Source organism: Chlorocebus sabaeus, chromosome 17 (genome assembly GCF_047675955.1).
Source record: "Chlorocebus sabaeus isolate Y175 chromosome 17, mChlSab1.0.hap1, whole genome shotgun sequence".
Classification (NCBI taxonomy): Eukaryota; Metazoa; Chordata; class Mammalia; order Primates; family Cercopithecidae; genus Chlorocebus; species Chlorocebus sabaeus.
This window is the reverse complement of record NC_132920.1, coordinates 51994590-52006876: the sequence shown is the minus strand read 5'-3', so window position 1 is coordinate 52006876 and position 12287 is coordinate 51994590. Positions and strand designations below refer to the sequence as shown.

Sequence of the window (12287 nt, the reverse complement as noted above, 5' to 3'; positions counted from 1 at the left end):
GGTTCAAGTGATTCTCCAGTCTCAGCCTCCTAAGTAGCTGGGATTACAGGCAGCCACCATCATGCCCGGCTAATTTTTGCATTTTCAGTAGAGACGGGGTTTCACCATGTTGGCCAGGCTGGTCTTGAACTCTTGACCTCAGGTGATCCACCCGCCTCAGCCTCCCAAAGTGCTGGGATTATAGGCATGAGCCACTGCGCCCGGCCGAGATGTGCCTGTTTTTCTAATGAAAAGAGGATGAAGCATCTGATGGGTGGCACTCTAGAGTGGATATGAGAAAAACGAGAGCAGCATGTCCTACAGTCGCCCTTTAGATGCTGTGCATGCAAGGAGGGGAGGATTGAATCTGTGGGACTTCACTTTCCATGAGGGAGACAGATGAAGGACTCAGAAATAGAAACACACTTGCTGATATGGGAGATGGAAGAACAAGACAAATAGACCAATCACTAAAACTGTTTTCAGAAAGAATGGAAAGCGATCTAGTGACATGTCAATGATCATTGTGATGGTCTATAAGATAGAACATTATCCTTTTTGAGTGTAGTAAAATCCTCCTAAAAGCCATGTTGCACAGTTTTGTTATGCTGTGGGTCATGTTACTCCAATCCTGTCCTGAAGATGGGGTTTGATCTTTGGTGGCCTCTCTACCAGAGAGTAAGGCAAAGATTCTATGAAGGAGCAGCAAATTTACCAGCACGATGCAATGACTTTTAATGTCTCTCCCGTATATGGAATATAGAATATGTGGTACAATAAATAGAATATAATAGAATGTATAATATGTGGAATATTGGACTATTATATAGAACAATATAGAAGATAGAAGACTTCAGTGAATTTGATTTTTCATTAGCATATAAGTTGAATGTATACAGGACAATGTACAAATTATATATAGCATACGGGATAATATGTCCAATAATATAACATATGATAAGAAGATTAAGAAATTTGATTTTTCATTAGTGTATAAGTTGATTAAAGTGGTGGCTTCTAGGATATACAAAGGTACTTGAAAAGTTTGTGTTAAAGACATCCTTCCTATATAGCAATTTGTATTATTTTACTGTTATGTGAATTTACCACATCTGACTCCCGTCTAAATAATCACAAATTTAGCATTGGTGTGGATGAGAAAAAATAATTGAGGTTTCACTAATGCATGCTCTACCTTCCACTTAATTGCCCTAGGACTTGCACAGGTGATGTGAGTTCTTAGTTAAGAATTTCAGCTGTAATATTTTGTTTTCCATATTCATACTTTAGGAGGGACCATCCTCAGCATCTCAGGAATAGGCTTCAGCAGGGACCCAGCTTTGGTTTGGGTACTTGTGGGCAATCGGTCCTGTGACATTGTGAACTTAACGGAGGCGAGCATCTGGTGTGAGACCCTGCCGGCCCCCCAGATATCCGATGTGGGCACTCCCACTGTCCCAGCTGCTGTGGAGGTCTGGGCTGGCAACAGGTCCTTCGCCCGTGGTCCTTTACCAAGCTTGGTGGGGAATGGCTTCACTTTCATGTATGAAGCAGCAGCAACACCAGTAGTCACTGCCATGCAAGGCGAAATCACAAACAGCAGCCTGAGCCTGCGTGTGGGAGGAAGTAACCTTTCCAACTCAGTCATCCTTCTGGGGAACCTGAACTGTGATGCTGAGACACAGTCCTTCCAGGATAACTCAAGCCTGTCTGGATGCTCCATCCCTCTTCACAGTCTGGAGGCCGGCATCTATCCTCTGCAAGTACGTCAGAAGCAGATGGGATTTGCTAACATGTCTGCGGTGCCCCAGCAATTTGCAGTGACGCCTCGGATAATGGCCATCTTCCCATCGCAGGGCTCGGCGTGTGGTGGGACCATACTCACTGTGAGGGGGTTGCTTCTTAACTCTAGAACGAGGTCAGTTCGGGTTGACCTCTCGGGTCCTTTTACTTGTGAGATTTTGAGTTTGGGAGACCACACCATTCTCTGCCAGGTTAGCCTGGAGGGTGACCCCTTGCCTGGAGCTTCCTTCTCCCTGAACGTCACGGTCCTGGTCAATGGGATGACCAGTGAGTGTCACGGGAATTGCACTCTCTTCATACGGGAAGAGGCAAGTCCTGTCATGGACGCCTTGTCCACAAACACCAGTGGGTCTCTGACCACTGTGCTGATTAGGGGTGAGAGGTTAGGCACCACAGCTGATGAGCCGATGGTGTTTGTGGATGATCAACTTCTTTGCAATGTAACCTTTTTTAATGCAAGCCACGTTGCGTGCCAGACAAGAGACTTGGCCCCAGGACCCCACTACCTGTCAGTTTTTTATACAAGAAATGGGTATGCTTGTTCTGGTAATGTTTCCAGACACTTCTACATTATGCCCCAAGTGTTTCATTATTTTCCTAAGAATTTCAGCATACATGGTGGAAGCCTCTTGACCATAGAGGGCACAGGCCTGAGAGGACAGAACACCACGTCAGTCTACATTGACCAGCAGGCCTGCCTGATGGTGAACATCGGTGCTGAGCTCATCCGATGCATTGTTCCCACAGGGAATGGCTCTGCTGCCCTGGAAATAGAGGTAGATGGACTTTGGTATCACATAGGAGTCATTGGTTATAGCAATGCCTTTACCCCAGAATTGATCTCTATTTCTCAGAGCGATGGCATCTTAACCTTTGCAGTGGCCCAGATCTCAGGAGCTGCAAACATGGACATTTTTATAGGAATGTCACCCTGCGTGGGTGTCTCTGGTAACCATACCGTTCTTCAGTGCGTGGTCCCTTCCCTTCCGGCCGGGGAGTACCACGTCAGAGGCTATGACTGCATCAGAGGGTGGGCCTCATCTGTCCTGGTGTTCACCTCAAGAGTTATTATTACAGCAGTGAAGGAGAACTTTGGTAAGTCAAGCAAATAAGACAGTACACTTTCTTTATGTAAATGAATTGGTAGCCCCTTTCACTTCTGGGAAGCAGAAAATTAACATGATCTGCCTGAGGGAAGGAAAGAGAAGCCCACTGGCTTCTTACAATCCCAATTCCTTCCTGAGGCTTGTCTTTGTTATACTCTGTTTATGAAGCTTTTTAAATTTATCAAGGAAACTGTGCATTTCACTGCATATGCACAGTTTCACAGAAATATCAAGGGAACTGTGCAAATGTTTGATTGTATTTTAATTTGATGCATTAACTGAATTTGTGTTTTAAATTTGTATTTTAAATTTGTAAAATACACCTGGATTTGTATTTTAAATTTGTATTTTAAATTAAATAACACTATTTGTAAGAGCTCATAATTTGATCATTTAAGAACATGAATGCCTTCACTTAGTTTTAGACCCTGTCTGCCAATTTGCATTGTTCAAAATTTATTAAGTATTTTTAAAATCATTTTGTAATATTTCACAAGTGGACTCATATTTCAACAATAATAAGCCAAATGTATAGAACAATTAAACTGATTGAACTGTTTTCTCCCTTTAGATATACCAAAAATTGCCTAGCCTTTCCTTCCAGTGAAGAAAAGATTTCAATTTCTATTCACTTAAAGCCTTATTGCACTTGAGATAGTTCAAATTTAGTTATGATTTAGAAAGTATAGAAAAAATTATAGAAACAATCTTAGACTGAGGAAGTACTAAGACATTTCTCAGAACAAATTTGGTCTCAGCTTGGTGGAACACTGTGGGGACTGGGATTTGGCTCTAGTCTGTCACTAATTTAGCTAACTTATGCTTGACTTTTCTAAAACTCAGCTTCCTTATTTGATAAAGGAATTTGCACTAGATGATCCCCAAATTCCCCTTTCTACTCCCTAAGATTCCATGTTTTTATGATGGAAGAGCAGGGAAATAAGAAATGCATCTTAAACAAAAGCATTATTTTTGAGTTAGTCAAGTACCACCTAGACTTGGTATGAAGGCAGTAGTGATGCGAACTCTGTATCTCAGTGTGAACTAGAAATGTGGACTAGTTTTACTCATACAAATGTCCCAAAACATGTACTGTTATTGCATCACTATTAACAATAGCAAAAGAGGAGAAATAATGGAAATTTCAATTGATAGAAAAATAGTCAAATAAATTGTAACATGGACCTATAATGGAATTCCTAGTAACTATTAAACTGAACTGTATCCATAGAGTTTTGGAAAAATATCTATGCTATACTTTGAAGCAAAAAAGCAAGTTCTAGAATAATATGGATAGAATAATCCTTTGAATCAGAAACATAGATGCTTAAAACTTCTGGAAGGAGCCATAAGAAACTCTATGCCTGGATACCTCCAGGGAGGGAGTCAGGTGGTTGGGGGAATTTTTACTTTCATTTTATGGCTCTTTGAATAAAAAGTTTAAAAACTATAAATAAGCATTAATTTTCTATATAAAGCACAATAGGGTGTTGAATGTGATTGGGATCAGACAGAACCAAGGCCAGAGCCTGAGTGGAGAGGAAACTGAGGCCAGCAGGCACCTCAAGCCAGTTGTGTGAATTCTGAGGATGTGAAAAGAAGGATGGGTCGTGAGGAAGCAAAGGTTTGAATTTTGAGTTGAGTAAAGAAGGGAGGTTTGCATGTATGATCATCAGCTTGTACCTTTGTCTTTAAAGGCTGCCTGGGTGGAAGGCTGGTGCATGTGTTTGGAGCAGGATTTTCTCCAGGGAATGTCTCAGCTGCTGTGTGTGGTGCTCCCTGCCGAGTCCTGGCTAATGCTACAGTGTCTGCCTTCAGCTGCTTGGTTCTGCCCCTGGATGGTGAGTAAAGATGCCACACACATACATTTGAAAGCATATATATGGGAATGATATTCTTTGGTTAATTCTATTTTTGTGATTAATGCTGTACTGACTACTAATTTCTCTATGTGTGCCTAGGAAAATAATTTCTCTACTCCCCATATAAAATGATAGTTAGAATCTGGGGCCACCTGTTACAATGATTCATAATAACTTTTGTCATATTAATAGGTCAATGTTAGGTGAATATTGAAACACTTATCACCTGTGTTCTTAACTGCAGTCTTAGGATGATGGAGGAAGTAATTCTGAATTCTGAATATTGGTTTCAATGACAGCTATAGGAGTCACGGAGGAAACAAGCTCTTAGCTTTGTTCTGAGGTGAGGTTACTGAAGACATCTGCTTATTGGAGGTACCAGTAAAGGGATGGAGATTATCAAGCTGGATATCACTTGAAAATTAGCTTTGTGTGTTCAGTTTTTGGTTTCTTATTACAGGCAAAAGAGCCAACACTCATGTTGTCTTCTTGTTCTCCAATGTTCACGTAATTACTTATTTCTTATTCAGTAAAACACCACAATTGCTCACTACTTTAAGCTGCGTAGCCATCATATAAATTGTGGTGTAAGAAGCCATGTCTTTGTGGAGAAAGAGATGAGAGAGGAAGTTGCAAAGCTTGGGGATTCACAACACATGGTAATACCCCACTGAGCTTCAGGAAAAAAGAGTCAGAAGGAAGAAATCCCTGTTATTGCTACAGGACCTTACTGCGTTTGAGATAGCTCATATTGAGCCAGGTGATTATCTTGTTTGCCTAATCGTAAATCTTGTACCGGTGCACTTAACCATTTACATACCTCCTTTCTGTGTAGTGTTGTAAGTTTTATTCCTAACTTATTTGTCTGCAACTTGAATGTGGGCTAAAGATTTACAAAATGATAAAAGCACCACATCACCTGAGCTTGGACGAGAATTTAATGATGAATAATGCTATTGTGATGGAAGTTTGTGCTGTGTTGTCTTATACAAAGAGGAGAAGGAGGAGAGGGAGGAGGGGGAAGAGGGAAGAGGAAGAAGGGGAGGAGAAAAAAATTTTTGTTTAAAATGCTAGAAATTGAGTTTCCTATTATCATCATGTATATAAACACAACATTATGGAAGAGAGATAGATTCCACAATGGGAAATTTAGGACACAATAGAAGATTGAAGTTGAAAACATTGTTTGATTCACTGCTCTACCTCCTCAGCTTGGAACAGTGTTGTCGAGGATATGTGCAAAATTAATGCTTGATGAGGAATAAATGAAAGATTGGGAAACAGTGGAAACAGAAAGCTAAGATTGCACATTTATAGGCTCTAATTTTTAACTAATACTGCTACAGTTTTTAAAAAAGCTTTCACATATACACTGCTCAAATTCATATACTTTTAAAAGCCCCGTGTAATTATTTCAAAACACTTAATTTCAACTAGTATAAGACAAAAGTCAATGAAGTTTCAGGGTCAGGTAAGTTGTGATAGTTTAGGTTTTATAACTTCTAGGGGAAGAATAATGAAAACATTATTGTGTTTAGAAAGATTTAGAAAAGAACTCAACATTCCTTGATTTTTTTAAAGAGGAAGAGTTGGAAACTGTAACTATTTATATGGCCACTAGGTGTCACCAAACACTCATTGATTGTGCAATGCACACTTACTCTAGAGAAATGCATAATTTAACTAATTTTCCTTTCATAAAAAAGTCTTTTAAAAGACTTTCAATCAGAATGTCTAAAGATTGGGAGGGAATTGTGAGAGCCAATTCCAGAGGTTTCTTACTTAAGATCCAAGATGGGATTTGGGGATTCTGTTAACCTGCTGAAACTGGATGAAGCATTTCGAGTATATGATTGTGTATTTTTTTTTTTTTCCCTAGGAAGCAGGTCTATAATGGACATCAAATTGTCAAAGGGGATATGTCTTAGACATTACTAGAAACTACTACTAATTTCTCTATTTTCAGACAGGATTGAGTACAACCAAGTTAGCTAAGAATCACTTGTATTTTTAAAGATTTTTCAGAGGAGAATTTCCCAGCAGCAACCTTTACTAGTGTTTTGCAATTGCTCTTCTCAGAGAAATCCATCCTCTGCCTAATGGATGCTCCCCTACTCTAATTTTTTCAATCTGAATCAGCGGGTGGTTCTTTGGAACCAGTTCCTCTATGGCAGTGGATCTGGAAGTGTGCTTCCTGGAGCAGCAGCTGCAGGGGCCTCACCTGGGAGCTTGTTAGAAATGTGAACTCTTGGGCCCTACTGAATCAGAAACTTTCCAAGTAAGCATTTTAGTATCTCACTTCTCAGCCCTCTCTGAAATCCTACATTCTTTTCTGATTTGAAGCTCCAAACAAGGAAGCTGTTCTATACAAGCAAGTTCTGGTCAAATTGGGTAACATCATAAGATGCCTGTGTATCGTCTGATCCCATATTTGTTTGTAAAATTATAGTGCCGTCTTGCTGGTTAATAAGCTTTCTGTTCCCCACTGTTATCCCAAGGGGTGCGTGTGTGCACGCACGTGTTTCTACCATGGCTGCACACAGCTGGACTTTCCTCATATTTATATGATTTCCTTTTTTCTTTTGTAGTTTACTATCTTACTCTTTTCATTTGTTCTTTTGTTTATTTCTGTTAACTTCTCTCATTTACCAAGGTCGCTTTGAATTCTGACCCATGCTTTGAGTTTTTTTCTTCAGTTTGACTTTGTACAATAGAGTGATGTTTCACATTCCAGGTTACAGATAATGACCCTGAACTCAAACGTTCCTAATTATTGTTTTGTTTATGCCGGTGCCACAGGACTAATATGTTTTCTTTACATGTGTGGGGCAGGGGGAGTTAAAGCAGGGGGCTCTACAAATGTGCTTTTGCTATTTTGGGGGTCACCCATTTTTACCATCCCCACAAATTGTACTTCTAACAATAGGAGAACTTTACTTGTTCTTGTAATGAGTTGCCAAAACATCCTGTTAGGTGAAACTAATACTTTGTGTGTGTTTAAAATGAGCAAAATCTTTGCTCTTTGGCTTTCTTGCATTTATACCTTGAATTATACCACATGACGTTTTCATGGAAACTTTAACTTTTCCATAAGGCAGGGAAAGTGAAAGTGATTAAGGTCACACAGCTATTTAGTGGCAAAACTCTGAGTAAAACCCGTGGATTTTGATCCCCAGCCCTGGGTGATTTTCATAATCCAGCTTGTCAATTTGCATCTACTTAATCACCTTTAATGAATTCATTATTTTATAGGTGTGGAACTTGTTTTTATTTGCCTTAGGGCTTACTAACTGGAAAGTTCTTATGTTTTGTCTGTTCATACATGAGTCCTACTGTCAGTCATTTTTATTGCTCTAATTCATTCAAAACACATTCACAGCCAACCTCCTAGGTGCCAGGTGCTTTAGAATATAACAGCAACAATAGTACTCTTTGGGCATGATTGCATAACTACAAACCCTCTTGTATGTACTGATCTCACGTAACCCTTGCTGCAGCACTGTAATGAGGCGGGGAAGCACAGGTCTAAGCCCACGGCCCTTGATAACCTTTCTTGCATACTCACATGGGCAGGCTTGCTACAGAGGAATTGGGCTACAGAGATTTGTTCTTTTTCCCTCTTTATTAAGGTTTTCAGACAGAGCTGCTCCTGAACCATCTCATGTGGAGCTTTGTTCATCTTCTAGTTAAAGATTGTTCCCAGTCTGCCTCTTGATGTGCTTTTTATATGTGTGTCAGGACTCAGAAAATAATGACCTGAGAGTCAGAGTGCTTCAAATACTTGCTTTTTATCTCTATAACATGTTAATGTTTATAATTATATGAAAATCAAGAAATCCACAAACTTATCCAAGTCAATGAGACAAACAACCCAATAGAAAAATGGGCAAATGAGAGAAACAGGAATTTCATAGAAGAGAAAACATGAGCTGTTACCAAACATAAAAAATTGGTCAACTTGGCCAGGCACGGTGACTCACGCCTGTAATCCTTGCACTTTGGAGGCTGAGGCAGGTGGATTGCCTGAGCTCAGGAGTTCAAGATCAGCCTGGGCAACATGGAGAAACCCTGTCTCTGCTAAAATCCAAAAAAGTCAGCCGGGGCGTGGTGGTGTGCACCTGTAGTCCCAGCTACTCAGGAGGCTGAGGCAGTGGAATTGCTTGAACCTGGGAGGCGGAAGTTGCAGTGAGGCAAGATTGTGCCACTGCACTCCAGCCTGGGAAACATAGCAAAACTCTGTCTCAAAAAAAAAAAAAAAAAAAAAAAAAAAAATTGGTCAACCTAAAAGTAATGATTGAAACGCAAATTAAGACCTCAATGAAATGCTATTTTACACACCTGATTGGCAAAAATTAAGAGTCTGATAATTTCAAGTGCTTGTAATTATATGGAGTAATGGGAACTTACAAATACAGCCGGTAGGAACACAAAATGGCACAACTACTTTGGAAAACAGTATGGCACTATTTTGTAAAGTTGAACTTGTACCTACTCTTTGAATAAGAAATTTCCTTGATAGGCATGCACCCTAAATGAAATTTTGTGCATGTTTTTAGTAGCAAAAACTGGGAAATACCAAAAAGTTTGTTGATAAGAGAATAGATAAATATATTGTGGTAGGTTCATGCAATACAATATTGAACAGCAGTGAAAATGTATTAACAATAGTTATATGTAGTAATGTGGATAAATCTTGAAAATATAATATGGAATGCAAAAAGCAGGCCCAAGAATATTTTATCTTGTATCATATTTTATAAAGTTCAAAACCAAGTAAAACTCAATCTCTGGTTTAGGGATACAAACGTGTGTGATAAAACTATTTAAAAAACGTCAAGTGGTTATTTCTGAGAATGAGGAGGAAAGGGACGGACTTGGGGAGAAACACACAGATTTAAGTGTATTACAAGTGTTTTATATCTTACGTTGGCTGGGAAATTTTCCAGAGGTTTTTTATGATGATTATTCATATTTTACAAAAATGATACTTGCATTTTTCTGTGTACATTACACATACATAATACATATGAAAAAAAGTAAACTGCTAACTTCATATTCCTATTGGTCAAGGGAGGACACAGGAACTTCATTTGTGAAACGGACTAGAGGCCTTCGGTTCTCTCTGTGGTTCTTTCCTAACGGTGACTGTTTCCTGCAGTGTCCTTGGCTTTCCTGTGTGGCCTGAAGCATGAGGAGGACAGCTGTGAGGCTGCCAGACACACCTATGTGCAGTGTGATTTGACAGTTGCCGTGGGGACAGAGCGAATGCTCGAATCGTGGCCTTACCTCTACATTTGTGAGGAAAGTTCCCAATACCTCTTTGTGCCAGATCATTGGGCGAAGTCAATGTTTCCATCGTTCTCGGGCCTCTTTGTCAGGTAACCTTACCTTCTCCCTCCCTGAACTTCCCCACAAATGCTTGGCCGATGGACTGATGGAGCCATCAGAGAGTGTAGGCTGGGTGGATGCGGACTGGCAGCCGTGGTAGGGGCTACAACTCTCTTGGAGGGCCCATTCCATTGTGGATTCCAGCCAGCCTGCATATCAAAGCATCTCCTGTCTTTTTCAACTGTTCAAGAGAACATCTGAAAAATCTGCCCAGTAAACAGCTCGCTTTGTTCTTGCTTAGATTTTAATATTTATCTTCCGATCCAAAGCAACATCTGGTGAATGGCAATGGGGATAAAGATTAGACATTATGAAAAACAGAAGGCTTTTTTCCCCGCTTTCCTTTTTCTTTTCTTTCCAAACAGATTCACAAGTATGAAAAAAAGTCACAGAGAAATCCAGAAGATTGTACAATGTTTATTCAAAAGAAGGAGGGTTGCATAGGCGGAATTACTGTAGATCCAGGATTTAGAAGCCATAGGCATATAAGGGTTTTTTTTTTAACTTAAAAAAGAGCCTGACAAATGAATACTGCAACTTTCCAAGTTAACCCCCCTTTTCTAAACAAATAAAAAAGAAGTGTGACTATGTTAGTAATTCTGGATTGCTTTCATTTCAGCAAGGAGTTCCTTTCCTACACAGGGCGGTGTCTCATGGTTGAATATTGTCATGTAAACGTCTTTATTTCTTACCTAAATAGAGTGGCTACCTTTGATTATCTAATGAAGGCCTCTTTTCTTTTTCTTTTTCTTTCTTTTTTTTTTGAAACAGAGTCTTGTTCTGTCGTCGAGGCTGGAGTGCAATGGCACGATCTTGGCTCATTGCAACCTCTGCCTCCCAGGTTCAAGGTACTCTCATGCCTCAGCCTCCCGAGTAGCTGGAATTGCAGGTGTGCACCACCATGCCCGGCTAATTTTTGTATTTTTAGTAGAGACGGGGTTTCACCATTTTGGCCAAGCTGGTCTCAAACTCCTGAGCTCAAGCAATCCACCCATCTTGGCCTCCCAAAGTGCTGGGATTATAGGCATGAGCCACTGTGCCCAGCCTCTTTTCTTATAAAATATGAAACTAAACAAGACTACTTTCCCACAGTGAAAGAGATAACCAGCTCTTTTCATGGCAGTCTGACTTTGGGATGTCCTGAGACAGTTTGTGTTTTAGTGTGAATTGGGCACCAGAGGTTTAGGTTTAGCTGGAGGAAAAGAGGAAACTCCTTGGCTGGTTGCTTTCTGAAAGGGCAAGAAGAACTCTGCTTAGCTCACACAGGAGATGGGGCACTGGGTATTGTACTCAGGTGAGACTAGATTTCAGAACTTACTGATGCTGGACACCAGAAAGTACATGTCAGTAGTTCCTGGCTCCATTGAATTCAGGGACTTCATCTGAATTCACAAAACTCTTCCTTTGGAGTTCTTCCATGCTCTTCCTCTTCACTGTATGGGGCGGCTGAGGCAACTGAGCCTCAGACCCCATTAGCAGTTATACCCTTCCCTATGAATGTTATTTCAGTAGTGCTGCTCAATGTTCTGACTATTGCAGTAGGCAAAAGTGGGTATGTTTTCTTGAGTAAGAATTACAATAAGTGCCCTATGATTTAAACAAACAAAGTTTAGTGGGGATGAGAGTGGAGGAAACTGGCAATGGTCTTTGTTGCCAGTGGGAAGTGCAAGTGTCAGAGGACAATTTGCCGATTCACGAATAACCTTAAATTCTTTACACTCTGTGACCCAGCAATTTCTCTTCTAGGATTTTACTTTAAGAAAGCAGATAGAAATGTGTAATATTTATAAACAATTATGTTCTTTGAAGTTTCAGGTATCAAAAAAAATTTGCAATGAGACAAATTTTAGTAATAAAGAATGTATCCAAATGATATTTTTAAAGTTACCTTTAAAACTTAGGATGTAGAATATTTAACCAGACAGGGAGATATTTATAATATATTGAGAAGTGAAAATCATAGGTCTCAAAAGAGTATATCAATTTGATCCTACTGTTGTACATAGTGTGTATGTTTGTACACATATAGGTTACTAGAGAAAAGGCTGGAAAGATATATCCAAGAATGTTGATGGTGCCTATCTCTAGGTGGCTGGAGTACTGACCATATTTATTTTCTTCATTGAGTTTTTAATGTGTTTTTTCAGGG

At 39.9% G+C, this 12287-nt stretch overlaps 1 protein-coding gene across 1 annotated transcript in view; it reads left to right on the top strand.

Moving 5' to 3' along the window:
* The window catches only part of PKHD1 (PKHD1 ciliary IPT domain containing fibrocystin/polyductin), a 455948-nt gene that overhangs the window by 58638 nt on the left and 385023 nt on the right, over positions 1 to 12287 (top strand). The window contains 3 exon segments of the mRNA XM_007972274.3: positions 1270 to 2877; positions 4586 to 4729; positions 9909 to 10128. Coding sequence (XP_007970465.3) covers positions 1270 to 2877; positions 4586 to 4729; positions 9909 to 10128 — 1972 coding nt within the window.